The 27,667-nt window shown below is 39.1% G+C and overlaps 1 protein-coding gene and 2 pseudogenes across 13 annotated transcripts in view; all 3 read right to left on the reverse strand.

The window, feature by feature from the left end:
- The window catches only part of LOC124392413 (protocadherin gamma-A11-like), a 145,865-nt gene that overhangs the window by 32,261 nt on the left and 85,937 nt on the right, over positions 1-27,667 (reverse strand). The window contains exons 1-2 of one of the 13 annotated variants that reach the window (XM_046859433.1): positions 14,742-15,099; positions 5,954-8,272 (exon numbers count right to left, since the gene is read on the reverse strand). The exons of 8 other annotated variants lie outside the window; for them this stretch is intronic. In XM_046859433.1, the coding sequence (XP_046715389.1) occupies positions 5,954-8,272; positions 14,742-14,852 (2,430 nt within the window). In that variant the 5' untranslated portion in view covers positions 14,853-15,099. Of the gene's footprint in view, positions 1-5,953; positions 8,541-12,422; positions 15,100-27,667 lie in introns of those variants that run through there. 4 more of the 13 variants (XM_046859432.1, XM_046859440.1, XM_046859429.1 and 1 more) reach the window with 4 other exon arrangements.
- On the reverse strand, positions 15,175-21,109 carry LOC124392248 (annotated as a pseudogene).
- On the reverse strand, positions 21,569-25,991 carry LOC124392562 (annotated as a pseudogene).

A 27,667-nucleotide genomic window follows, 5' to 3' on the forward strand; every position in this document is an offset into this window, starting at 1 on the left:
AGCGTGTATAGCGGTATAGATTTACTGTCCTCTGAAAATATCTCAATTATAAATAACTCTTATAGGTCTCACCTGATAAGAGTCACTGTTTTTTACTCCCTCCACATGCATAAGCGTCTGTGTTCCACTGCTGTCCAGACTAATGATGCTCTCAGTAGGAGGTCTGGCGTATTTCAGGTCACTCTTTCTAGAGTCAGTGGTTCTGTAAGCGTCATAATTGTACATATGCTGTAAAGTTCCTGTTCCTCCTACATCTGCGTAAAGAGGTGGATAATACGGAATAACTGGCAGATTGGCACCGGATTTATAAAACATCCGCTCACGTCTCCATCTGTAGCATTTCACTGACACTATAGCTATGATGGACACGATGAAGAGAAATGAAACTACAGCCAAGGCCAGGACTAGATATAAAGTCAGGTTCTCGTTATATTCCTTGTCGTGCGTAAAGTCAGTGAACTCGGAGAGCACTTCAGGGAAAGTGTCCGCCACCACCACGTTAACATTGACTGTAGCTGAACGAGAAGGCTGTCCGTTGTCCTCCACTACAACAGTAAGCTTCTGTTTCACAGCATCTTTATCAGTGACTTGGCGCACAGTTCTGATTTCTCCATTCTGTAAGCCCACTTCAAACAGCGCCCTGTCTGTCGCTTTGTGTAGTTTATATGAGAGCCAGGCATTCTGTCCAGAGTCCACATCCACAGCCACCACTTTAGTGACCAGATATCCCACATCTGCTGAACGAGGCACCATTTCAGCCACCACAGAGCCACCAGTTTGTACTGGATACAGAATCTGAGGCGTTGTCATTCTGGTCCTGAATAATCATTTTCACACTCACGTTGCTACTGAGCGGCGGGTTTCTCCGTCCTGCGCTTTTACGCGAATGTTGAACTCTTTTGTTTGCTCGAAATCAAAAGATCGAATAGCAAGAATCTCCCGCTCTCTGCGTTAACAGAAATATAAGACGAAGCAGAAACTCCGTTGACAGAAAGATCTTCTAAAAAATAAGAAATGCGCGCATTATTACCAGAGTCTCTGTCTGTAGCTGTTACTGAAAATATAGAAACTCCAGGTGAATTATTTTCCATCACATAAGCGGTGTATGAGTGACGCTGGAACACAGGGGCGTTGTCGTTCACATCCGATATTTTAAGCCTCAGTGTTTTATTTGTAGATAAAGATGGAGATCCTTCATCTGTAGCTGTGATCGTTATATTGTATTCAGAAAATATTTCCCGATCTAAAATACGGTCTGTGACTAAACTATAGAAATTAGATGACGTGGCTTTGATGCGAAATGGCAGATTCGAGTCAATTGTACATTTAATCTGTCCATTGTTTCCCGAGTCGATATCTTTAATATTTAGTATTGATATAACTGTGTTGGGAACAGAATCCTCCGGGATCGGGTTGGTAAATGAAATTACACTTATAACAGGGAAATTATCATTAACATCTGTTATTTCAATTAGCACTTTGCTGGTATCAGCTTGTCCGCCCCTGTCCATCGCCTCGACATTTAATTCATATTGGTTAGATTTTTCAAAATCCAAATCACCTTTTACTATGATTTTTCCATTATCCGAATCAATACTGAACAAATCCATGGCTTCATTTCTGGTGCTTTGTGAAAGTGAATATGTGACCTCACCATTAGATCCTTTGTCCTTATCAGTAGCACTGACTGTCACTACTAAACTGTCTTTTGGAATATTTTCTGCTAAAGACACTCGGTATATTGGCTGACTGAACACAGGTGAATTGTCATTTGCATCAAGAACAGTGACAGTTATCTTAACTGTTCCAGATTTCTGAGGATTTCCACCATCAAATGCCGTCAAAATTAAATTATGCTCCTCTTGAACCTCTCTGTCCAAAGGTATTTTCAAAATCATCTGAACATATTTGCTACCGTCGCTGCGAGATAATTCTTTTAAACTAAAATGATCACTGGGATTAAGGGTGTATCTCTGCAGTGCATTCAGTCCAACATCCGGATCATGCGCGCTGTCTAAAGAAAATCGAGCACCAGAGGCAACAGATTCCGCTATTTCAAAACTGATTTCTTTTCTGTTAAAAGCAGGTGCATTATCATTTATATCCACTACTTCAATATCAACTCGATGCATCTCTACTGGATTATCCAGAATGATCTGAAAATGTAAAGAGCATGGAGACACTTGAGCGCACAGCTCCTCTCTATCTATCCTCTCTCTCACTATCAGAGTGCCTTTGTCCACATTCAGACTGATGTACTCACGACTGTCCTCCGTAAAGATCCGAGCTCTGCCAGATTTCAGTCTCTTTACATCCAACCCGAGATCCTGAACAATATTTCCCACCACTGATCCCTTGTTCATCTCCTCGGGAATAGAATAACGGACCTGCCCGCGCGCAACGGCCATGAATAAAGCAAATTTAAGCAAAAATATTGTCAGCCATGTCGATACCCGAACAGCAGTGTCTTTTCCACGGGCATGTAAAAAACAACGACAATCCATATTGCAATTATTCCGAAGCAAAAGGGATTTAGGCTGTTAGATCAACATTAAATACAATAAAATAAAACGATAGTTGAAGTGCTGGAAAAATATTTCCACGATGCTTGGTTTAAGCGACAGACAGTCTCAAGTGAAGCGAAATACTGTCTTGCCAGAGTCGTATTACGGAGGAGGAACTGAAAAACAACATTTAAAATTTGCACGGGTTGACCAACAGCGTCTCTTAGAGAACTAGAAAGTCATTACAACGAATTATATCAAGACTTATTTCGGCTGCTTCCATTAGGGGTCCCCATAGCGGATCATCCATCTCCATACTAGTCTGTTCTCTACATCTGCCTCTTTCAAACCAACTACCTGCATGTCTTCCTTCACCACATTCATAAACCTTCTCTTTTCCCTTCCTCTTTTCCTCCTTCCTGGTGGCTCCATCCTTTGCATTCTCCTACTGATATACCCCATGTCCCTCCTCTGCACATGTCCAAACCATCTCAATCGGGCCTCTCGCACTTTGTCCCCAAAATTTCCTACATGTGGTGTCCCTCTAATTAGAACTTGTTATTAACTTGTTTCTAATCCTGTCCATTTTCATCACTCACAATGAAAATCTCAACATCTTCAACTCTGCCATCTCCAGCTCCACCTCCTTTCTTTTAGTCAATGCCACTGACTCTAAACCATACAACATCTCAAGTCTCACCACAGTCCTATAAACTTTCACTCTTGCAGATACTCTCCTATTACAAATCACTCCTGCCTTTTTTCTCCACCCACTCCACCCTGCCTCTATTCTTTTCTTCACTTATTTAACACACTTTCCATTACTTCGCACTGTTGACTCTAGGTACTTAAACTCATCCACCTTCTCCACATCTTCTCCCTGCAATTTTACCACTTCACTGCCCTCCCTCTCATTCACACACATGTACTCTATCTTACTCCTACTGACTTTCATTGCCCTTCCCTCCAGTGCATACCTTCACCTCTCAATGCTCTCCTCCACCTGCTCCCTACTCTCACCACAAATCACAATATCAACCGCAAACATCAATCCATGAAGACTCCTGTCTGACCTTGTCCGTCAACCTGTCCATCACAAATGCAAACAGAAAAGGTCTAAGAGCTGATCCTTTTCGCCATCCAACCTTCACCTTGAACCAGTCTGTCGTTCCTACTGCACACTTTACTGCCTTCACACTGTCCTCATACATGTCCTGCACCACCCTCACATACTTTTCTGTCACACCTGCCTTCCTCATACAATACCACAACTCCTCTCTTAACAACCTGTCGTACGCTTTCTCTAAATCCACAAACACACAATGCAACTCCTTCTGACCATTTCTATACTTCTCCATTAACATTCTCAAAGCAAACAATGCATTTGTAGTGCTCTTCCTAGCCATAAAACCATACTGATGCTCACAGATGGTCACCTCTTCTCTCAGCCTGGCTTCCACTACTCTTTCCCATAACTTCATAATGTGACTGATCAAATTTATTCCCCTGTACTTACTGCAGGTCTGCACATCTCCTTTATTCATAAAATCGGTACCAGCACACTCCTTCTCTATTCCTCAGGCATCCTCTTACCTTCTAAATTCTTGCTAAACAATCTTTTTAAAAACTCCACTACATCTCTCCTAAACATCTCCATGTTTCTACTGGGATGGCATCTGGTCCTACCTACTTTCCAATCTTAATCCTCTTAATCGCTTCTCTCACTTCCTCCTTACTAATTCTATTCACTTCCTGTTTCACCATCTCCACAACATTCAACCCTCTCTCTCTCATTTTCCTCAATCATCAGCATGCTAAAAATACTCCCTACATCTTCAACACCCTCTCCTAGTCAACACATTTCCATCTGCATCTTTTATTGCTCTAACTTGCAGCACATCCTACTCAGCTGGGTCCCTCTGCCTGGCCAATCTTTACGAAAATAATTATATCAATTAAAAAAAAAAAATACTTACTTATTTTACAGTTTGGCATTTCTCAAATTATACTTAATATTTGCAAGCCAGTAAGTACATTCTGAAAACAATTTGTACAAGCAGCACAATACATTTAATTTTTTTGCAAAAGCATTAGTTTATCTCTCAACTGTATTTGTGTCAATGTGCATATCATTGCCTTCAGAATAACAAGTCTTTTTGTCATTGTTCACAAACAAGATAGTCAAAATGTTTAGTGATATTGTCAGTATGAGTATTTCCTGATATAAACAAAGTTTTGAATTACAATGATTGAAAATGCACAAGGCTGAATTTCTTCTGTATGGCATTTATGAATTTTAGCAACACAATTTTTTTATTTGACTGCATATTAGATTTATATTGATTGCATGAGACAGGACAGGATTCACACTTTTACTGCATTGTACTAGTCTTCGTTCATTTCTTGGTTGTAAGTCCGTTTTCAGAAATTGTAATTCTGTGATTTCGCTCTGTCTGTATACGCTCATGAAGGTTAAAGAGATTCACATTAGACCTACTTTTGAGAACTAGTTGAACTTTGATTGATCTGATGCCCGCTCACTCACCTTCATTGGTGACATTCAATATTCATCTGCACAATTCATCAATTCAGATCACATTTACAAAAAATATTAATAAAAAATTTAGATGACAGATGATGACAAATGGTTTAACCTTTTTGCATTCAATGACTTATGCAGTGAGCTGATGCCTAAATGTTTGGGGGTTTAATACTATTTAGGTGAAACTAGTAAAATATATTTTGATCAACATGAAATAAACAACTGATAATGTAGAAAACAGAAGACAATTGTACACAATCGATGAAATAAATGTACTAAAGCATTCGCAATTTGATCATAGTAAAGCTTTTATGATGTGCCCAAGTGACAAAATGATGAGAAGGTTGATCAAATATTTTTGAGAATTTAATTTCTGAACTTAGAAATGCTCCAAAGCAACTGAGAAAAACTGGAATATAATTACTGTTGTACAGGACATTCTTTACCTGAATAAAACTGAAACTGAATGATCACTTCGAGTGTTACAGATATAATTAAATAATTTATTTCCTCCAGCAACAAACCTATCGGTCATGCATTTCAAGTTAAATTGCTGTCTACATTAAATCATTATTTATATTTTTACTAATTTATGGAAAGAAAAAAATCAATCCAATGAGCAATGTTCAAAACACGTCAATAATAAATAAGTTGTATGCATTAAAAAATGGTTTTGAAAATATTGACTACTTTCTTTACTTTGGTGGAAGAGTAGCTGTTAGAACATTGGACTTTAGATCTAAAGGTTGTGATCTCAGCAACACAAAGCTGCCACTCCTGGGCAGCTGAGCAAAGTCCATAAACACATAGCTGCTCAGCTGGATGAGTGAGATAAATGTTAGTCGCTCTGGATAAGGGCGTCTGCCAAAATGCCATCATTGTATCTTTTTTCAGCAGAACATCTCACCTGATCATAATCGGCAGGTTTCATCTTCTGCGCATGCGTAAGTGTTTGTGTTCCAGAGCTGCCCAGACTAATGAAGCTCTCAGTAGGAGGTCTAGTGTATTTCAGATCACTCTTTCTAGAGTCAGTGGTTCTGTAAGCATCATAATTGTACATATGCTGTAAAGTTCCTGTTCCTCCTACATCTGCGTAAAGAGGTGGATAATACGGAATAACTGGCAGATTGGCACCGGATTTGTAAAACATCCGCTCACGTCTCCATCTGTAGAATTTCACTGACACTATAGCTATGATGGACACGATGAAGAGAAATGAAACTACAGCCAAGGACAGGACTAGATATAAAGTCAGGTTCTCGTTATATTCCTTGTCGTGCGTAAAGTCAGTGAACTCGGAGAGCACTTCAGGGAAAGTGTCCGCCACCACCACGTTAACATTGACTGTAGCTGAACGAGAAGGCTGTCCGTTGTCCTCCACTACAACAGTGAGCTTCTGTTTCACAGCATCTTTATCAGTGACTTGGCGCACAGTTCTGATTTCCCCATTCTGTAAGCCCACTTCAAACAGCGCCCTGTCTGTCGCTTTGTGTAGTTTATATGAGAGCCAGGCATTCTGTCCAGAGTCCACATCCACAGCCACCACTTTAGTGACCAGATATCCCACATCTGCTGAACGAGGCACCATTTCAGCCACCACAGAGCCACCAGTTTGTACTGGATACAGAATCTGAGGCGCGTTGTCATTCTGGTCCTGAATAATCATTTTCACACTCACGTTGCTACTGAGCGGCGGGTTTCCTCCGTCCTGCGCTTTTACGCGAATGTTGAACTCTTTTGTTTGCTCGAAATCAAAAGATCGAATAGCAAGAATCTCCCCGCTCTCTGCGTTAACAGAAATATAAGACGAAGCAGAAACTCCGTTGACATTAATATCATCTAAAAAATAAGAAATGCGCGCATTATTAGCAGAGTCTCTGTCTGTAGCTGTTACTGAAAATATAGAAACTCCAGGTGAATTATTTTCCATCACATAAGCGGTGTATGAGTGACACTGGAACACAGGGGCGTTGTCGTTCACATCCGATATTTTAAGCCTCAGTGTTTTATTTGTAGATAAAGATGGAGATCCTTCATCTGTAGCTGTGATCGTTATATTGTATTCAGAAAACATTTCACGATCTAAAATACGTTCCGTCACTAAACTATAGAAATTAGAGGATGTGGCTTTAATGCGAAATGGCAGATCTGAATTCACTGAGCATTTTATTTGTCCATTCTTTCCACTGTCTATGTCTTTAATATTCAGCATCGCTACAAGAGTGTCAGAAGGGGAATCTTCCGGCATTGGGTTAGAAAACGAGATTACACTGATAACAGGAGCATTATCATTAACGTCAACAATTTCAACCAGCACTTTACTAGTATTAATTAACCCACCACTATCAATTGCTTCAACATCTATTTCGTACTGTTTAGATTTTTCAAAATCTAAGAATCCTTTTAAGTGAATTTCACCAGTGTCTGAATCGATACTGAACAAATTTATGTTTTCTTTTCCGGTGCTTTGTGAAAATGAATATGTGACCTCGCCGTAAGATCCTTTGTCCTTGTCAGTTGCACTGACTGTCACTACTAAACTGTCTTTTGGAATATTTTCTGATAAAGACACTCGGTATATTGGCTGACTGAACACAGGAGAATTATCATTTGCATCAAGAACAGTGACAGTTATCTTAACTGTTCCAGATTTCTGAGGATTTCCACCATCAAATGCTGTCAATATTAAATTATGCTCTTCCTGAACCTCTCTGTCTAAATGTGTTTTTAATACCATCGCAACATATTTGGTACCATCGCTACGATATAATTCCTTCAATGTGAAATGTTTTATTGGATTAAGGGTGTATCTCTGCAGTGTGTTCAATCCAACATCCGGATCATACGCATTGTCTAACAAAAACGGCGACCCAGAGGCAGCAGTTTCTGATATTTCAACATTGATTTCTTTTCTGTTAAAAGCAGGAGCATGGTCGTTTATATCCACTATTTCAACATCAACTTGATGCAGCTCTACTGGATTATCCAGAATGATCTGAAAATGTAAAGAGCATGGAGACACTTGAGCGCACAGCTCCTCTCTATCTATCCTCTCTCTCACTATCAGAGTGCCTTTGTCCACATTCAGACTGATGTACTCACGACTGTCCTCCGTAAAGATCCGAGCTCTGCCAGATTTCAGTCTCTTTACATCCAACCCGAGATCTTGAACAATATTTCCCACCAGTGATCCCTTGTTCATCTCCTCGGGAATAGAATAACGGACCTGTCCATGCGCAAGGGATATGAAAAAAGCTACTCCAACCATATGCATTGTCAGCCATGTCGAAACGCTGATACTAGAGCCTTTTATCCGATCATGGAAAAAGCAACGACCAGTCATCTTATACAAATATATATACTTCAAAGCCAAAATGTATTTAGACAACTGAAATCAGAATAAAACAAAAATATATTTTAAGATTAAAGGAGATCTTCCACTATACTTGTTCAACCGACAGACAGTCAAAAGTGAACAGAAATCCTGTACAGTCGTAATACAGAGGAGGATTTATAAAGCAACGTTTATAGCTGCACACGCTGACCAACAGCGTCACTCAGAGCTCTAGGAAAACATTACAACACATCTGCTCTCGGATGTACATGAGCTACTGGTGCAACACAGTCTCACGGTAGCAATTCGTGATATAGCCACGAAATTTAATCTCGCAATTAATACAGACACGAAAAAAGAAGTAAATTCGTGTAAATTAACATCAATCAATAGATTAAGTGTTGTGACAATATCACGATATGGGCTCACTGTATGTTAAAATACGTATTATTTTCCAGAACACGTTTTTTCTGAATAAAATAAAAACCGAATATATAATTTCAAGTGTTGATAAATAACTACTGATAAGATCCTGTCTTATATTTAATTATAGAACTAACAATGACTTTTTTAGAAATATTTCCAAATCATGACTTCAATATTTATTTGTATCATTTATTTGGATTATTTTATCATATTTGAAACTATACGAATGTATCAAGAGAAAAGGCAATCAATAATAATGCGACTGGAAATAGGACATTTATATAAAAATATACAATTATTTAGTTGATACTACAAAAGGACAAAAAAAGGAAGTCGTCGTACTGTGGACTTTAGAAGTATCTCTCACCTGATCATAATCGTCAGGTTTCATCTTCTGCGCATGCGTAAGTGTTTGTGTTCCAGAGCTGTCCACACTAATGATGCTCTCAGTAGGATGTCTGGTGTATTTCAGATCACTCTTTCTAGAGTCAGTGGTTCTGTAAGCGTCATAATTGTACACATGCTGTAAAGTTCCTGTTCCTCCTACATCTGCGTAAAGAGGTGGATAATACGGAATAACTGGCAGATTGGCACCGGATTTATAAAACATCCGCTCACGTCTCCATCTGTAGCATTTTACTGACACTATAGCTATGATGGACACGATAAAGAGAAATGAAACTACAGCCAAGGCCAGGACTAGATATAAAGTCAGGTTCTCGTTATATTCCTTGTCGTGCGTAAAGTCAGTGAACTCGGAGAGCACTTCAGGGAAAGTGTCCGCCACCACCACGTTAACATTGACTGTAGCTGAACGAGAAGGCTGTCCGTTGTCCTCCACTACAACAGTGAGCTTCTGTTTCACAGCATCTTTATCAGTGACTTGGCACAGTTCTGATTTCTCCATTCTGTAAGCCCACTTCAAACAGCGCCCTGTCTGTCGCTTTGTGTAGTTTATATGAGAGCCAGGCATTCTGTCCAGAGTCCACATCCACAGCCACCACTTTAGTGACCAGATATCCCACATCTGCTGAACGAGGCACCATTTCAGCCACCACAGAGCCACCAGTTTGTACTGGATACAGAATCTGAGGCGCGTTGTCATTCTGGTCCTGAATAATCATTTTCACACTCACGTTGCTACTGAGCGGCGGGTTTCCTCCGTCCTGCGCTTTTACGCGAATGTTGAACTCTTTTGTTTGCTCGAAATCAAAAGATCGAATAGCAAGAATCTCCCCGCTCTCTGCGTTAACAGAAATATAAGACGAAGCAGAAACTCCGTTTACAGAAAGATCTTCTAAAAAATAAGAAATGCGCGCATTATTAGCAGAGTCTCTGTCTGTAGCTGTTACTGAAAATATAGAAACTCCAGGTGAATTATTTTCCATCACATAAGCGGTGTATGAGTGACGCTGGAACACAGGGGCGTTGTCGTTCACATCTGATATTTTAAGCCTCAGTGTTTTATTTGTAGATAAAGATGGAGATCCTTCATCTGTAGCTGTGATCGTTATATTGTATTCAGAAAACATTTCACGATCTAAAATACGGTCTGTGACTAAACTATAGAAATTAGAGGATGTAGCTTTAATGCGAAATGGCAGATCTGAATTCACTGAACATTTCATTTGTCCATTCTTTCCACTGTCTATGTCTTTAATATTCAGCATCGCTACAAGAGTGTCAGAAGGGGAATCTTCCGGCATTGGGTTAGAAAACGAGATTACACTTATAACAGGAGCATTATCATTAACGTCAACAATTTCAACCAGCACTTTACTAGTATTAATTAACCCACCACTATCAATTGCTTCAACATCTATTTCGTACTGTTTAGATTTTTCAAAATCGAAGAATCCTTTCAACTGAATTTTGCCAGTGTCTGAATCAATACTAAACAAATCCATGGCTTCATTTCTGGTGCTTTGTGAAAATGAATATGTGACCTCACCATTAGATCCTTTGTCCTGGTCAGTAGCACTGACTGTCACTACTAAACTGTCTTTTGGAATATTTTCTGATAAAGACACTCGGTATATTGGCTGACTGAACACAGGAGAATTATCATTTGCATCAAGAACAGTGACAGTTATCTTAACTGTTCCAGATTTCTGAGGATTTCCACCATCAAATGCCGTCAAAATTAAATTATGCTCTTCCTGAATCTCTCTGTCTAAAGGTGTTTTTAATAACATCGCAACATATTTGGTACCATCGCTACGATATAATTCCTTCAATGTGAAATGTTTTATTGGATTAAGGGTGTATCTCTGCAGTGTATTCAATCCAACATCCGGATCATGCGCACTGTCTAACGAAAACCGCGACCCAGAGGCAGCAGTTTCTGGTATTTCAACTTTGATTTCTTTTCTTTTAAAAGCAGGAGCATGGTCGTTGATATCCACTATTTCAACATCAACTTGATGCATCTCCACTGGATTATCCAGAATAATCTGAAAATGTAAAGAGCATGGAGACACTTGAGCGCACAGCTCCTCTCTATCTATCCTCTCTCTCACTATCAGAGTGCCTTTGTCCACATTCAGACTGATGTACTCACGACTGTCCTCCGTAAAGATCCGAGCTCTGCCAGATTTCAGTCTCTTTACATCCAACCCGAGATCTTGAACAATATTTCCCACCACTGATCCCTTGTTCATCTCCTCGGGAATAGAATAACGGACCTGCCCGTGCGCAACGGCCATGAAAAAAGCTACTCCAACCATATGCATTGTCAGCCATGTCGAAACGCTGATACTAGAGCCTTTTATCCGACCATGGAAAAAGCAACGACCAGTCATCTCATACAAATATATATACTTCTATGCCAAAATATATTTAGACAGCTGAAATCAGAATAAAACCAAAATATATTTTAAGATTAAAGGAGATCTTCCACTATACTTGTTCAACCGACCGACAGTCAAAAGTGAACAGAAATCCTGTACAGTCGTAATACAGAGGAGGATTTATAAAGCAACGTTTATAGCTGCACACGCTGACCAACAGCGTCACTCAGAGCTCTAGGAAAACATTACAACACATCTGCTCTCGGATGTACATGAGCTACTGGTGCAAAACAGTCTCACGGTAGCAATTCGTGATATAGCCACGAAATTTAATCTCGCAATTAATATAGACACGAAAAAAGAAGTAAATTCGTGTTAATTAACATCAATCAATAGATTAAGTGTTGTGACAATATCACGATATGGGCTCACTGTATGTTAAAATTAGTATTATTTTCCAGAACACGTTTTTCCTGAATAAAATGAAAACCGAATATATAATTTTTAGTGTTAATAAATAACTACTTCATAAAATCCTGTCTTATATTTAATTATAGATCTAATAATTACTTTTTCGAAATATTTCCAAATCATGACTCCGATATTTATTTGTATTTTTTCCCAGCAGCAAAATCAATTACTGACCATTTCAAATGAAACAGTTGCCTATGTTAGATCATTTTATCATATTTGAAACTATACGAATTTATCAAGAGAAATCAATGATAATGCGACTTGCATTAGGACATTTATATAAAAAAAATATACAATTATTTAGATTATACTACAAAAGTCGTAGTACTGTGGACTTTAGAAGAATCTCTCACCTGTTCATAATCGGCAGGTTTCATCTTCTGCGCATGCGTAAGTGTTTGTGTTCCAGAGCTGCCCAGACTAATAATGCTCTCAGTAGGAGGTCTGGCGTATTTCAGATCACTCTTTCTAGAGTCAGTGGTTCTGTAAGCGTCATAATTGTACACATGCTGTAAAGTTCCTGTTCCTCCTACATCTGCGTAAAGAGGTGGATAATAAGGAATAACTGGCAGATTCGCACCGGATTTATAAAACATCCGCTCACGTCTCCATCTGTAGCATTTTACTGACACTATAGCTATGATGGACACGATGAAGAGAAATGAAACTACAGCCAAGGCCAGGACTAGATATAAAGTCAGGTTCTCGTTATATTCCTTGTCGTGCGTAAAGTCAGTGAACTCGGAGAGCACTTCAGGGAAAGTGTCCGCCACCACCACGTTAACATTGACTGTAGCTGAACGAGAAGGCTGTCCGTTGTCCTCCACTACAACAGTGAGCTTCTGTTTCACAGCATCTTTATCAGTGACTTGACGCACAGTTCTGATTTCTCCATTCTGTAAGCCCACTTCAAACAGCGCCCTGTCTGTCGCTTTGTGTAGTTTATATGAGAGCCAGGCATTCTGTCCAGAGTCCACATCCACAGCCACCACTTTAGTGACCAGATATCCCACATCTGCTGAACGAGGCACCATTTCAGCCACCACAGAGCCACCAGTTTGTACTGGATACAGAATCTGAGGCGCGTTGTCATTCTGGTCCTGAATAATCATTTTCACACTCACGTTGCTACTGAGCGGCGGGTTTCCTCCGTCCTGCGCTTTTACGCGAATGTTGAACTCTTTTGTTTGCTCGAAATCAAAAGATCGAATAGCAAGAATCTCCCCGCTCTCTGCGTTAACAGAAATATAAGACGAAGCAGAAACTCCGTTGACAGAAAGATCTTCTAAAAAATAAGAAATGCGCGCATTATTAGCAGAGTCTCTGTCTGTAGCTGTTACTGAAAATATAGAAACTCCAGGTGAATTATTTTCCATCACATAAGCGGTGTATGAGTGACGCTGGAACACAGGGGCGTTGTCGTTCACATCCGATATTTTAAGCCTCAGTGTTTTATTTGTAGATAAAGATGGAGATCCTTCATCTGTAGCTGTGATCGTTATATTGTATTCAGAAAACATTTCACGATCTAAACTTCGGTCTGTGACTAAACTATAGATATTAGATGATGTGGCTTTGATGCGAAATGGCAGATCTGAATTCACTGAGCATTTTATTTGTCCGTTTCTCCCGGAGTCTGCGTCTTTAATATTCAGCATGGCTACAGCAGATTCAGAAGCGGAATCTTCAGGAATCGAGTTGGAAAATGAGATTATACTAATAACAGGGGAATTATCATTAACATCTGTAACTTCAACCTGCACTTTGGTGGTATCAGTTTGTCCGCCATTGTCCATCGCATCAACATCTAATTCATACTGTTTGGATTTTTCAAAATCTAAAAGACCCTTTAGTTTTATTACCCCAGTGTCTGACTCAATGCTAAATATTTCTGTGGCTTCATTTCCGGTGCTTTGTGAAAAAGAATATGAAACCTCTCCATTAGATCCTTTGTCTTTGTCAGTAGCACTGACTGTCACTACTAAACTATTTTTTGAAATATTTTCTGACAAAGACACTCGGTATATTGGCTGACTGAACACAGGAGAATTATCATTTGCATCAAGAACAGTGACAGTTATCTTAACTGTTCCAGATTTCTGAGGATTTCCACCATCAAATGCTGTCAAAATTAAATTATGCTCTTCCTGAACCTCTCTGTCTAAATGTGTTTTTAATACCATTTCAAAATATTTGGTACCGTCACTACGAGATAATTCTTTTACACTGAAATGATCTGATGGATTAATGGTGTATTTCTGTACTGTATTCACACCAACATCCGGATCATGCGCCCTTTGTAAAGAAAAACGTGCGCCTGGTGCAACAGATTCTGCTATTTCGATGCTTATTTCTTTTCTGTCGAATGAAGGTGCATTATCATTGACGTCAAGTATTTCAATATCAACTCGATGCAGCTCCATTGGATTATCTAGAATGATCTGAAAATGTAAAGAGCATGGAGACACTTGAGCGCACAGCTCCTCTCTATCTATCCTCTCTCTCACTATCAGAGTGCCTTTGTCCACATTCAGACTGATGTACTCACGACTGTCCTCCGTAAAGATCCGAGCTCTGCCAGATTTCAGTCTCTTCACATCCAATCCTAAATCCTGAGCAATATTTCCCACCAGTGATCCCTTGTTCATCTCCTCGGGAATAGAATAACGGACCTGCCCGTGCGCTATGGCCATTACAAAGGCAAATCTAACCAATATCATCCACGTCGAAAACTGAACAGCAGAGCCTCTTATCTGGGCATCGAGCGAAAAATGAAAATCCATATTAAAAACACTGCACGGTACAAACAATACAGAGGTTTCAAAATAATTTTAAGTAAACGAGTTGAATGACAATTTTATGTGATGTCGTTTACTCCAAAGAACGTCCAAAGTGAAGAGACAACCAAGCAGAATGCAATCATTATAGAGAGGAGGACCTAATATGAGAATTTAGAATCTGTAACCCTGACCAACAGCGTCACTTAGAGCATCAAAAAAATATTACAACAGGTATAAAAACCCAAGCAACATCATACAGACAGACAATTGTATTTTGCTTGATGTACTACAATTAGAATTGTGCACTTGATGAACTTTTTTTTCCTTAATGATAGGACTGACAAAACAGAAAAAATGAAAGAAATCACAATGTATGATTTTTAAACTATTTATTTGTATGATACAGCTGCAAATAAGTATTTGAACACCTGAGAAAGTCAATGTTAATATTTGGTACAGTAGCCTTTGTTTGCAATTACAGAGGTCAAACGTTTCCTGTAGTTTTTCACCAGGTTTGCACTCACTGCAGGAGGGATTTTGGCCCACTCCTCCACACAGATCTTATCTAGATCAGTCAGGTTTCTGGACTGTCGCTGAGAAACACGGAGTTTGAGCTCCCTCCAAAGATTCTCTATTGGGTTTAGGTCTGGAGACTGGCTAGGCCAGTCTGATATAACTGATATGCTTCTTACAGAGCCACTCCTTGGTTATCCTGGCTGTGTGCTTCGGGTCATTGTCATGTTGGAAGACCCAGCCTCGACCCATCTTCAATGCTCTAACTGAGGGAAGGAGGTTGTTCCCCAAAATCTCGCAATACATTGCCCCGGTCATCCTCTCCTTAATACAGTGCAGTCGCCCTGTCCCATGTGCAGAAAAACACCCCCAAAGCATGATGCTACCACCCGCATGCTTCACAGTAGGGATGGTGTTCTTGGGATGGTACTCATCATTCTTCTTCCTCCAAACACGTTTAGTGGAATTATGACCCAAAAGTTCTCTTTTGGTCTCATCTGACCACATGATTCTCTCACATTCTCCTCTGGATCATCCAAATGGTCATTGGCAAACTTAAGACGTGCCTGGACATGTGCTGGTTTAAGCAGGGGAACCTTCCGTGCCATGCATGATTTCAAACCATGACGTCTTAGTGTATTACCAACAGTAACCTTGGAAACGGTGGTCCCAGCTCTTTTCAGGTCATTGACCAGCTCCTCCCGTGTAGTTCTGGGCTGATTTCTCACCTTCCTTAGGATCATTGAGACCCCACGAGGTGAGATCTTGTATGGAGCCCCAGTCCGAAGGAGACTGACAGTCATGTTTAGCTTCTTCCATTTTCTAATGATTGCTCCAACAGTGGACTTTTTTCACCAAGCTGCTCGGCAATTTCCCCGTAGCCCTTTCCAGCCTTGTGGAGGTGTACAATTTTGTCTCTAGTGTCTTTGGACAGCTCTTGGTCTTGGCCATGTTAGTAGTTGGATTCTTACTGATTGTATGGGGTGGACAGGTGTCTTTATGCAGCTAACGACCTCAAACAGGTGCATCTAATTTAGGATAATAAATGTAGTGGAGGCGGACATTTTAAAAGCAGGTCTTTGAGGGTCAGAATTCTAGCTGATAGACAGGTGTTCAAATACTTATTTGCAGCTGTATCATACAAATAAATAGTTTAAAAATCATCTATTATGATTTCTGGATTTTTTTTTTAGATTCTGTCTCTCACAGTGGACATGCACCTATGATAACAATTTCAGACCCCTCCATGATTTCTAAGTGGGAGAACTTGCAAAATAACCGGGTGTTCAAATACTTATTTTCCTCACTGTATATATATATATATATATATATATATATATATATATATATATATATATATATAATATTATATTGTGAATGATATTCGTTTCGGAGGGAGGGACGCATGTTCAGGGTCTCTGGTACAGCTTCCCCGACACAGGCGAACTCACGGGGGTCGCTTTGGAGCATTTCTCAGATTGGAAATGAAATTCTCAAAACTACTTGTTCAAACTCCACATCATTTAATCATTTGTGCTCTTCATAAGAACATTTCTCATTGCTTTGATTAAATTGCGAATGCTTTTGTACATCATTTAATCCATTGTGTACAAGTGGCTGCTGTTTCCTACATTATCAGTTGTTTATGTCATGTTGATCAAAATGTATTATACTGGTTTCACCTAAATGGTCTTAACCCTCAAAACATTTAGGCATCAGTTCATTGCATAAGTCAATGAACGCAGAATGGTTAAACCAGTTGTCAAAATTTGTCAAGCTCTTCTTCTTCACAGTTCTATTAAACTTTTTTGGTAAATGTGTCTTGATGAATTGTGCAGATGAACCTTGAATGTCACTAATTAAGGGGCGTGTTCACTTTCAGATCAACCTATCAACTAGTTCTCTAAAATAGGTCAAGGCTGAATCTCGTGAGCCTTTACTGTAATTGGCGAGTGTATATAAAAACAGCAAACCTGATTCTCAATAGTTAAAAACGGATAAACAACTAGGAAATGAACATGGTCGAGAGCCAAAAATAAGGATGCTTGCTGGAAGGGTAAGGAGGCAGAATAGAGGAAGAGGAAGAAGAGGCCAGAGATACATTTTAGATTAATTTAGAGCCACTATTGTGGACCATGTTGTCAATCATGACCTCACAATGGTATTGCAAGGGATGATATCTGTTGTGATGTGGATGAAAATCTGTGGCCCGACAGACTGGGACGTCAGGGGATGGAGACTGATTGCACTGTATAATGCGGCATGTGCTGTTCTGCCTAAGAAGTGTTTCCTATGTTTACCTTTTGGAATTTTAATTTGTGTCTTTTTTTTCTATCACAATGACATTACTGTATATTGTAAATTGTCAGTCCATCAGTAAAGAAAAATTGAAAAAATGAATCCTGTCCAGTCTCTTACAGTCAATATCCAACATACACTAATGTGTAAATATGTGCTGTTGAAATTCATAGTTGCACACTTAGAAGAAATTCATCCTCGTGAAATACTAAAATTAAGCATTGTCATATTGAAAAAATGACTAAACATTTTGACTATCTTGATCGTAAACAATGATAAAAGGACTTGTTATTTTGATGGCAATGAAATGTTAATTGACACAAAGACTTAATTTTGAAAGAAGTACTAAGGATTTTGAGCAAAAAACAGGCTTTTGTACCATTTGCATATTGTTCGTGTTAAACATGTCATATTACGGTGTTATTGTATAATAAGTAATTGTTTCTTTTATTTTTATTACTAGAAACTACCTCATGCTCATGTCCCGGTGTGTAGTGTTATTCTTGCGCAAGAAATGGCGAAATTCTACCACCAGTAACAGCGGGCAATCGGCAACATATATATGAAACACAATAATAGTTATTATTTTAAAATTAAGTCAATATTTATAACCCTTTGGATAAATAAGTCATCAGTAGCTCTCACCTCATCAAATTCGCCAAAAAGTTTTGTCCCTGTGCGCATGCGGAAGTGTTGCACCGCTGTCCAGACTAATGATGCTCTCAGTAGGAGGTCTGGTGAAGTTCAAATCACTCTTTCTAGAGTCAGTGGTTCTGTAAGCGTCATAATTGTACATATGCTGTAAAGTTCCTGTTCCTCCTACATCTGCGTAAAGAGGTGGATAATAAGGAATAACTGGCAGATTGGCACCGGATTTATAAAACATCCGCTCACGTCTCCATCTGTAGCATTTCACTGACACTATAGCTATGATGGACACGAGGAAGAGAAATGAAACTACAGCCAAGGCCAGGACTAGATATAAAGTCAGGTTCTCGTTATATTCCTTGTCGTGCGTAAAGTCAGTGAACTCGGAGAGCACTTCAGGGAAAGTGTCCGCCACCACCACGTTAACATTGACTGTAGCTGAACGAGAAGGCTGTCCGTTGTCCTCCACTACAACAGTGAGCTTCTGTTTCACAGCATCTTTATCAGTGACTTGGCGCACAGTTCTGATTTCTCCATTCTGTAAGCCCACTTCAAACAGCGCCCTGTCTGTCGCTTTGTGTAGTTTATATGAGAGCCAGGCATTCTGTCCAGAGTCCACATCCACAGCCACCACTTTAGTGACCAGATATCCCACATCTGCTGAACGAGGCACCATTTCAGCCACCACAGAGCCACCAGTTTGTACTGGATACAGAATCTGAGGCGCGTTGTCATTCTGGTCCTGAATAATCATTTTCACACTCACGTTGCTACTGAGCGGCGGGTTTCCTCCGTCCTGCGCTTTTACGCGAATGTTGAACTCTTTTGTTTGCTCGAAATCAAAAGATCGAATAGCAAGAATCTCCCCGCTCTCTGCGTTAACAGAAATATAAGACGAAGCAGAAACTCCGTTTACAGAAAGATCTTCTAAAAAATAAGAAATGCGCGCATTATTAGCAGAGTCTCTGTCTGTAGCTGTTACTGAAAATATAGAAACTCCAGGTGAATTATTTTCCATCACATAAGCGGTGTATGAGTGACGCTGGAAAACAGGGGCGTTGTCGTTCACATCCGATATTTTAAGCCTCAGTGTTTTATTTGTAGATAAAGATGGAGATCCTTCATCTGTAGCTGTGATCGTTATATTGTATTCAGAAAACATTTCACGATCTAAAATACGGTCTGTGACTAAACTATAGAAATTAGAGGATGTGGCTTTGATGCGAAATGGCAGATCTGAATTCACTGACATTTATTTGTCCGTTTTTCCTGAGTCTGCGTCTTTAATATTCAGCATCGCTACAGAGTTCAGAAGGAATCTTCAGGTATCGGTTGGAAAATGAGATTATACTAATAACAGAATTATCATATCTGTAACTTCAACCAGCACTTTACTGTATCAGTTAATCCGCCTTGTCATTGCATCAACATCTAACTCATACTGTTTGGATTTTTCAAAATCTAAAAGACCCTTTAGTTTTATTGCCCAGTGTCTGACTCAAAATATCCGGCTTCTTTCCGGTGCTTTGTGAAAATGAATATGTGACCTCTCCATTAGATCCTTTGTCCATGTCAGTAGCACTGACTGTCACTACTAAACTATTTTTGAATATTTTCTGACAAAGACACTCGGTATATTGGCTGACTGAACACAGGAGAATTATCATTTGCATCAAGAACAGTGACAGTTATCTTAACTGTTCCAGATTTCTGAGGATTTCCACCATCAAATGCTGTCAAAATTAAATTATGCTCTTCCTGAACCTCTCTGTCTAAATGTGTTTTTAAACCATCTCAAAATATTTGGTACCACGAGATATTTTTCACTGAAATGATCTGATGGATTAATGGTATTTCTACTGTATTCACCAACATCCGGATCATGCCTGTAAAGAAAAAACGACTGGTGCACAGATTCTGCTATTTCGATGCTCATTTCTTGAATGCATTGTCCACATCAACTCGATGCAGCTCCATTGGATTATCTAGAATGATCTGAAATGTAAAGAGCATGGAGACACTTGAGCGCACAGCTCCTCTCTATCTATCCTCTCTCACTATCAGAGTGCCTTTGTCCACATTCAGACTGATGTACTCACGACTGTCCTCCGTAAAGATCCGAGCTCTGCCAGATTTCAGTCTCTTTACATCCAATCCTAAATCTGAGCAATATTTCCCACCAGTGATCCCTTGTTCATCTCCTCAATAGAATAACGGACCTGCACTTATCCAGCAAATCTAACCAATATCATCCATTTAAAACTGAACAGCAGAGCTCTTATCAAATCGAGCAAAAGAAAATCATATTAAAACACTGCATACAAAATACAGAAGTTTCAAAATCAAGTAAACAGTTGAATGACAATTTTTGTGATGTCTTTACAAAGAACGTAAAGTGAAGAGACAACCAAGCAGAATGCAATCATTACAGAGAGGACCTAATATGAGAATTTAGAATCTGTAATGACCAACAGCGTCACTCAGAGCATTAAATAAATATTATATCAGGTATTAAAAATCAAAAACACACAGACAGAAATATTTTACATAAATTAAATTGTGCATAATGAACTTTTTTCCTTAATGATAAGACTGACAAAACAGAGGAAAAATCTAGTTTTGAGATCTTACTTAAATTGAAAATCTATTTAAAAGTGTTACTTTGTTGTTCATTAAATGAATTTAAAAACTTATTTATCTTCTGAAACAAAGTTGTTAAAGATTTTCAGTTGTTTTACGTTTAGATCAGAAATGAAATACTTAAATACTTGTTCAACTCCACATTCAGTTACTTCTGACATCAAAAACAATTGTTTTTGGTCAAATTAAGTGCTTTAACATTCATTTAATTGATTGTGTACACTTGACTGCTGTTTCCTACATTTGCAGTTTTTTATGTCACGTTGATCAAAACATATATATATTATATTGTGAATTCTATTCCTTTTGACAATTATTAATTTTGATTAATCAAACTGAAAAAAAAATAGTAATGATTATGCATAACATGATGCTTTCTACAGTGAACCTTTATTGTGATCACATATATACATTTCTTAATAATTCAGTGCACTATGAAGTTTGTTGTCTTGGCTACTCATTGAGATATGAGACCAATGCTTCAAGTTTGAAATCATATTGTACCAGTTGGCTATTGCGCTGATGACTAATAGATATTTATATGAAAGACAATAATAGTAATTATTTCAAAATAAAGTCAATATTTATAACCCTTTGGATAAATAAGTCATCAGTAGCTCTCACCTTTCAATTCGCACAAGTTTTGTCCCTGTGCATGCAAGTGTTGCACTGCTGTCCAGACTAATGATGCTCTCAGTAGGAGGTCTGGTGAATTTCAGATCACTCTTTCTAGAGTCAGTGGTTCTGTAAGCGTCATAACTGTACACATGCTGTAAAGTTCCTGTTCCTCCTACATCTGCGTAAAGAGGTGGATAATACGGAATAACGGGCAGATTGGCACCGGATTTATAAAACATCCTCTCACGTCTCCATCTGTAGCATTTCACTGACACTATAGCTATGATGGACAATGAAGAGAAATGAAACTACAGCCAAGGCCAGGACTAGATATAAAGTCAGGTTCTCGTTATATTCCTTGTCGTGCGTAAAATCAGTGAACTCGGAGAGCACTTCAGGGAAAGTGTCCGCCACCACCACGTTAACATTGACTGTAGCTGAACGAGAAGGCTGTCCGTTGTCCTCCACTACAACAGTGAGCTTCTGTTTCACAGCATCTTTATCAGTGACTTGGCGCACAGTTCTGATTTCTCCATTCTGTAAGCCCACTTCAAACAGCGCCCTGTCTGTCGCTTTGTGTAGTTTATATGAGCCAGGCATTCTGTCCAGAGTCCACATCCACAGCCACCACTTTAGTGACCAGATATCCCACATCTGCTGAACGAGGCACCATTTCAGCCACCACAGAGCCACCAGTTTGTACTGGATACAGAATCTGAGGCGCGTTGTCATTCTGGTCCTGAATAATCATTTTCACACTCACGTTGCTACTGAGCGGCGGGTTTCCTCCGTCCTGCGCTTTTACGCGAATGTTGAACTCTTTTGTTTGCTCGAAATCAAAAGATCGAATAGCAAGAATCTCCCGCCTCTGCGTTAACAGAAATATAAGACGAAGCAGAAACTCCGTTTACAGAAAGATCTTCTAAAAAATAAGAAATGCGCGCATTATTAGCAGAGTCTCTGTCTGTAGCTGTTACTGAAAATATAGAAACTCCAGGTGAATTATTTTCCATCACATAAGCGGTGTATGAGTGACGCTGGAAAACAGGGGCGTTGTCGTTCACATCCGATATTTTAAGCCTCAGTGTTTTATTTGTAGATAAAGATGGAGATCCTTCATCTGTAGCTGTGATCGTTATATTGTATTCAGAAAACATTTCACGATCTAAAATACGGTCTGTGACTAAACTATAGAAATTAGAGGATGTGGCTTTGATGCGAAATGGCAGATCTGAATTCACTGTACATTTTATTTGTCCATTTTTCCACTGTCTATGTCTTTAATATTCAGCATCGCTACAAGAGTGTAAGAATCTTCATTGGGTTGAAAATGATTACACTTATAACAGAATTATCATTAACATCTGTAACTTCAACTAGCACTTTACTGGTATCAGTTTGTCCGCCGTTGTCCATCGCATCAACATCTAATTCATACTGTTTGGATTTTTCAAAATCTAAAAGACCCTTTAGTTTTATTACCCCAGTGTCTGACTCAATGCTAAATATTTCCAGGCTTCTTTTCCGGTGCTTTGTGAAAATGAATATGTAACCTCTCCATTAGATCCTTTGTCCTTGTCAGTAGCACTGACTGTCACTACTAAACTATCTTTGAATATTTTCTGACAAAGACACTCGGTATATTGGCTGACTGAACACAGGAGAATTATCATTTGCATCAAGAACAGTGACAGTTATCTTAACTGTTCCAGATTTCTGAGGATTTCCACCATCAAATGCTGTCAAAATTAAATTATGCTCTTCCTGAACCTCTCTGTCTAAATGTGTTTTAAAACCATCTCCACATATTTGATCCCATCATTCGAGATAATTCTTTAAACTGAAATGATCCGATGGATTAAGGTGTATCTCTGCAGTGTATTCACACCAACATCCGGATCATGCACTGTCTAAAGAAAAAGCGCCTGGTGCAACAAATTCTGCTATTTCGATGCTCATTTCTTTTCCTCGAATGCAGGTGCATTATCATTGACGTCAAGTATTTCAACATCAACTCGATGCATCTCACTGGATTATCCAGAATGATCTGAAAATGTAAAGAGCATGGAGACACTTGAGCGCACAGCTCCTCTCTATCTATCCTCTCTCTCACTATCAGAGTGCCTTTGTCCACATTCAGACTGATGTACTCACGACTGTCCTCCGTAAAGATCCGAGCTCTGCCAGATTTCAGTCTCTTTACATCCAACCCGAGATCCTGAACAATATTTCCCACCACTGATCCCTTGTTCATCTCCTCGGGAATAGAATAACGGACCTGTCCATGCGCAACGGTTATGACAAAGGCAAATCCAACCAAAACTATTCTCAGCCATGTAGATTCTCCGTCTGTAGCGCCTCTTATCCGAACATCGAGCGACGACAGAAACCGCATTTTACAAATACTGAAAACCAGACTCAAGTCTTAATTGAATAATTTTATAATCAATAAACAAAGGTACTGCAATGATGTTCGCAACCGAGACACAGTTCTAAGTGGAGTGAAATCCTGTCTAAAGAAATCAGAAAACATGGGTGGATCAAAACGAGCAGTTAAAGCTAAACACCCTGACCAACAGCGTCACTCAGAGCATTAAATAAATATTACATCAGGTATTAAAAGCCAAGCAAAAACACACAGACAGACAAACGTAATGTTTGAGACTACTTAGAATTGTGCACTTGATGAACTTTTTCCTTAATGATAGGACTGACAAAACAGAAAAAATCAAGTTTTCAGAACTTTTTAAAATTAAAATATATTTAAAAGTGTTACTTTGTTGTTCGGATGGTGAAATGAATTTTAAAAGGCTTCATTTTATCTTCTGAAAGGCAAAGCCAAAGTTGTTAAAGATTTTCTTAGTTGTTTTGAGCGTTTAGATCAGAAATGAAATACTTAAAACTACTTGTTCAACCTCCACGATTCAGTTACTTCTGCACATCATAAAAACAATTTCGTTTTGGTCAAATTATAGTGCTTTGGCACATTCATTTAATTAATTGTGTACAATTGACTGCTGTTTTCTACATTAGCAGTTGTTTATGTCATGTTGATCATAACATATATTATTATATTTTGAATGATATTCGTTTTGACACGTGCACATCTCACGCTTCCACACGGGTGACCTGAGCACTGCATACAGCGCCACGCAATGCAGTCAGGGCGCAGTCGCACAGGTGACAGGTGATGCCGTGTCAGAGCGCAGAATAAAGTTTGTGAACTGTAAGTGTACTCCACTGTTCCTAAATAATAGTACAGTCTTAAAGGAGAACACTGTGTGATCTTAACTTTGGTTACATGATGGTAACGATATTGAATATGCATTAAAACTGTGGTTGCTGAACCTGTTATCTACCCTGGTTAGTTATTTGAAGTCATATTGTACCAGTTGGCTAATGTTCATATTAGACATCATGTTATGTGTTGTAATAAGCGATTGTTTTCTTTTGTTTTATTTCTAGAAACCTCATGCAAATGACCCTGTGTAGTGTTATTCGCAAATGGCTATTCAGATCCAACTCCAGAATTCTCCAGTTCTCTCGTTAATCACCAGTAACAACCGCAAATACATATATATAAATATATATATATATATATATATATATATATATATATATAAGACAATAATTTATTTTAAAATAAAGTCAATATTTATAACCCTTGATAAATAAGTCATCAGTAGCTCTCACCTCTTCAAATTCGGCACAAGTTTTGTCCCTGTGCGCATGCGGAAGTGTTGCACTGCTGTCCAGACTAATGAAGCTCTCAGTAGGAGGTCTGTATTTCAGATCACTCTTTCTAGAGTCAGTGGTTCTGTAAGCGTCATAATTGTACACATGCTGTAAAGTTCCTGTTCCTCCTACATCTGCGTAAAGAGGTGGATAATAAGGAATAACTGGCAGATTGGCACCGGATTTATAAAACATCCGCTCACGTCTCCATCTGTAGCATTTCACTGACACTATAGCTATGATGGACACGATGAAGAGAAATGAAACTACAGCCAAGGCCAGGACTAGATATAAAGTCAGGTTCTCGTTATATTCCTTGTCGTGCGTAAAGTCAGTGAACTCGGAGAGCACTTCAGGGAAAGTGTCCGCCACCACCACGTTAACATTGACTGTAGCTGAACGAGAAGGCTGTCCGTTGTCCTCCACTACAACAGTGAGCTTCTGTTTCACAGCATCTTTATCAGTGACTTGGCGCACAGTTCTGATTTCTCCATTCTGTAAGCCCACTTCAAACAGCGCCCTGTCTGTCGCTTTGTGTAGTTTATATGAGAGCCAGGCATTCTGTCCAGAGTCCACATCCACAGCCACCACTTTAGTGACCAGATATCCCACATCTGCTGAACGAGGCACCATTTCAGCCACCACAGAGCCACCAGTTTGTACTGGATACAGAATCTGAGGCGTTGTCATTCTGGTCCTGAATAATCATTTTCACACTCACGTTGCTACTGAGCGGCGGGTTTCCTCCGTCCTGCGCTTTTACGCGAATGTTGAACTCTTTTGTTTGCTCGAAATCAAAAGATCGAATAGCAAGAATCTCCCCGCTCTCTGCGTTAACAGAAATATAAGACGAAGCAGAAACTCCGTTTACAGAAAGATCTTCTAAAAAATAAGAAATGCGCGCATTATTAGCAGAGTCTCTGTCTGTAGCTGTTACTGAAAATATAGAAACTCCAGGTGAATTATTTTCCATCACATAAGCGGTGTATGAGTGACGCTGGAAAACAGGGGCGTTGTCGTTCACATCCGATATTTTAAGCCTCAGTGTTTTATTTGTAGATAAAGATGGAGATCCTTCATCTGTAGCTGTGATCGTTATATTGTATTCAGAAAACATTTCACGATCTAAAATACGGTCTGTGACTAAACTATAGAAATTAGAGGATGTGGCTTTGATGCGAAATGGCAGATCTGAATTTACTGTACATTTTATTTGTCCATTTTTCCACTGTCTATGTCTTTAATATTCAGCATACAAGAGTGTCAGAGAATCTTCTGGATTGTGTTAGAAAACGATTAATTGATGATTGGTGAATTATCATTAACATGATAATATCCTTTTGCTTACTGGTATCAGTTTGTCCGCCTTCATCTATCAACGTTTAGTTCATACTTTTGTATCTTTCAAAATCCAGAACTTTTAGTTTTATATGTGTCTGAATCAATATTAAATGTTTCCCTTTTCGTTGCTTTGTGAAAATGAATATGTGACCTCCATTAGATCCTTTGTCTTTGTCAGTAGCACTGACTGTCACTACTAAACTATCTTTAAAATATTTTCATAGACACCGGTATATTGGCTGACTGAACACAGGAGAATTATCATTTGCATCAAGAACAGTGACAGTTATCTTAACTGTTCCAGATTTCTGAGGATTTCCACCATCAAATGCTGTCAAAAAGTAAATTATGCTCTTCCTGAACCTCTCTGTCTAAAGATGTTTTTAAAACCATCTCAACATATTTCGTATCGTTCTGATAATTCTTTCAGTAAATGATCTGATGGATTAAGGTGTATCTCTGCAGTGTATTCAATCCAACATCGGATCATGCGCAGAAAAACCGTGAACCTGAGAACATTAATTCTGTATTTCAACTGATTTCTTTTCTGTTAAAAGCAGGAGCATGGTCGTTTATATCCACTATTTCAACATCAACTCGATGCAGCTCTACTGGATTATCCAGAATGATCTGAAAATGTAAAGAGCATGGAGACACTTGAGCGCACAGCTCCTCTCTATCTATCCTCTCTCTCACTATCAGAGTGCCTTTGTCCACATTCAGACTGATGTACTCACGACTGTCCTCCGTAAAGATCCGAGCTCTGCCAGATTTCAGTCTCTTTACATCCAACCCGAGATCCTGAACAATATTTCCCACCACTGATCCCTTGTTCATCTCCTCGGGAATAGAATAACGGACCTGTCCATGCGCAACGGTTATGACAAAGGCAAATCCAACCAAAACTATTCTCAGCCATGTAGATTCTCCGTCTGGCGCCTCATCCGAACATGACGACAGAAACCGCATTTTACAAATACTGAAAACCAGACTCAAGTCTTAATTGAATAATTTTATAATCAATA

Source organism: Silurus meridionalis, chromosome 10, assembly GCF_014805685.1.
Source record: "Silurus meridionalis isolate SWU-2019-XX chromosome 10, ASM1480568v1, whole genome shotgun sequence".
Classification (NCBI taxonomy): Eukaryota; Metazoa; Chordata; class Actinopteri; order Siluriformes; family Siluridae; genus Silurus; species Silurus meridionalis.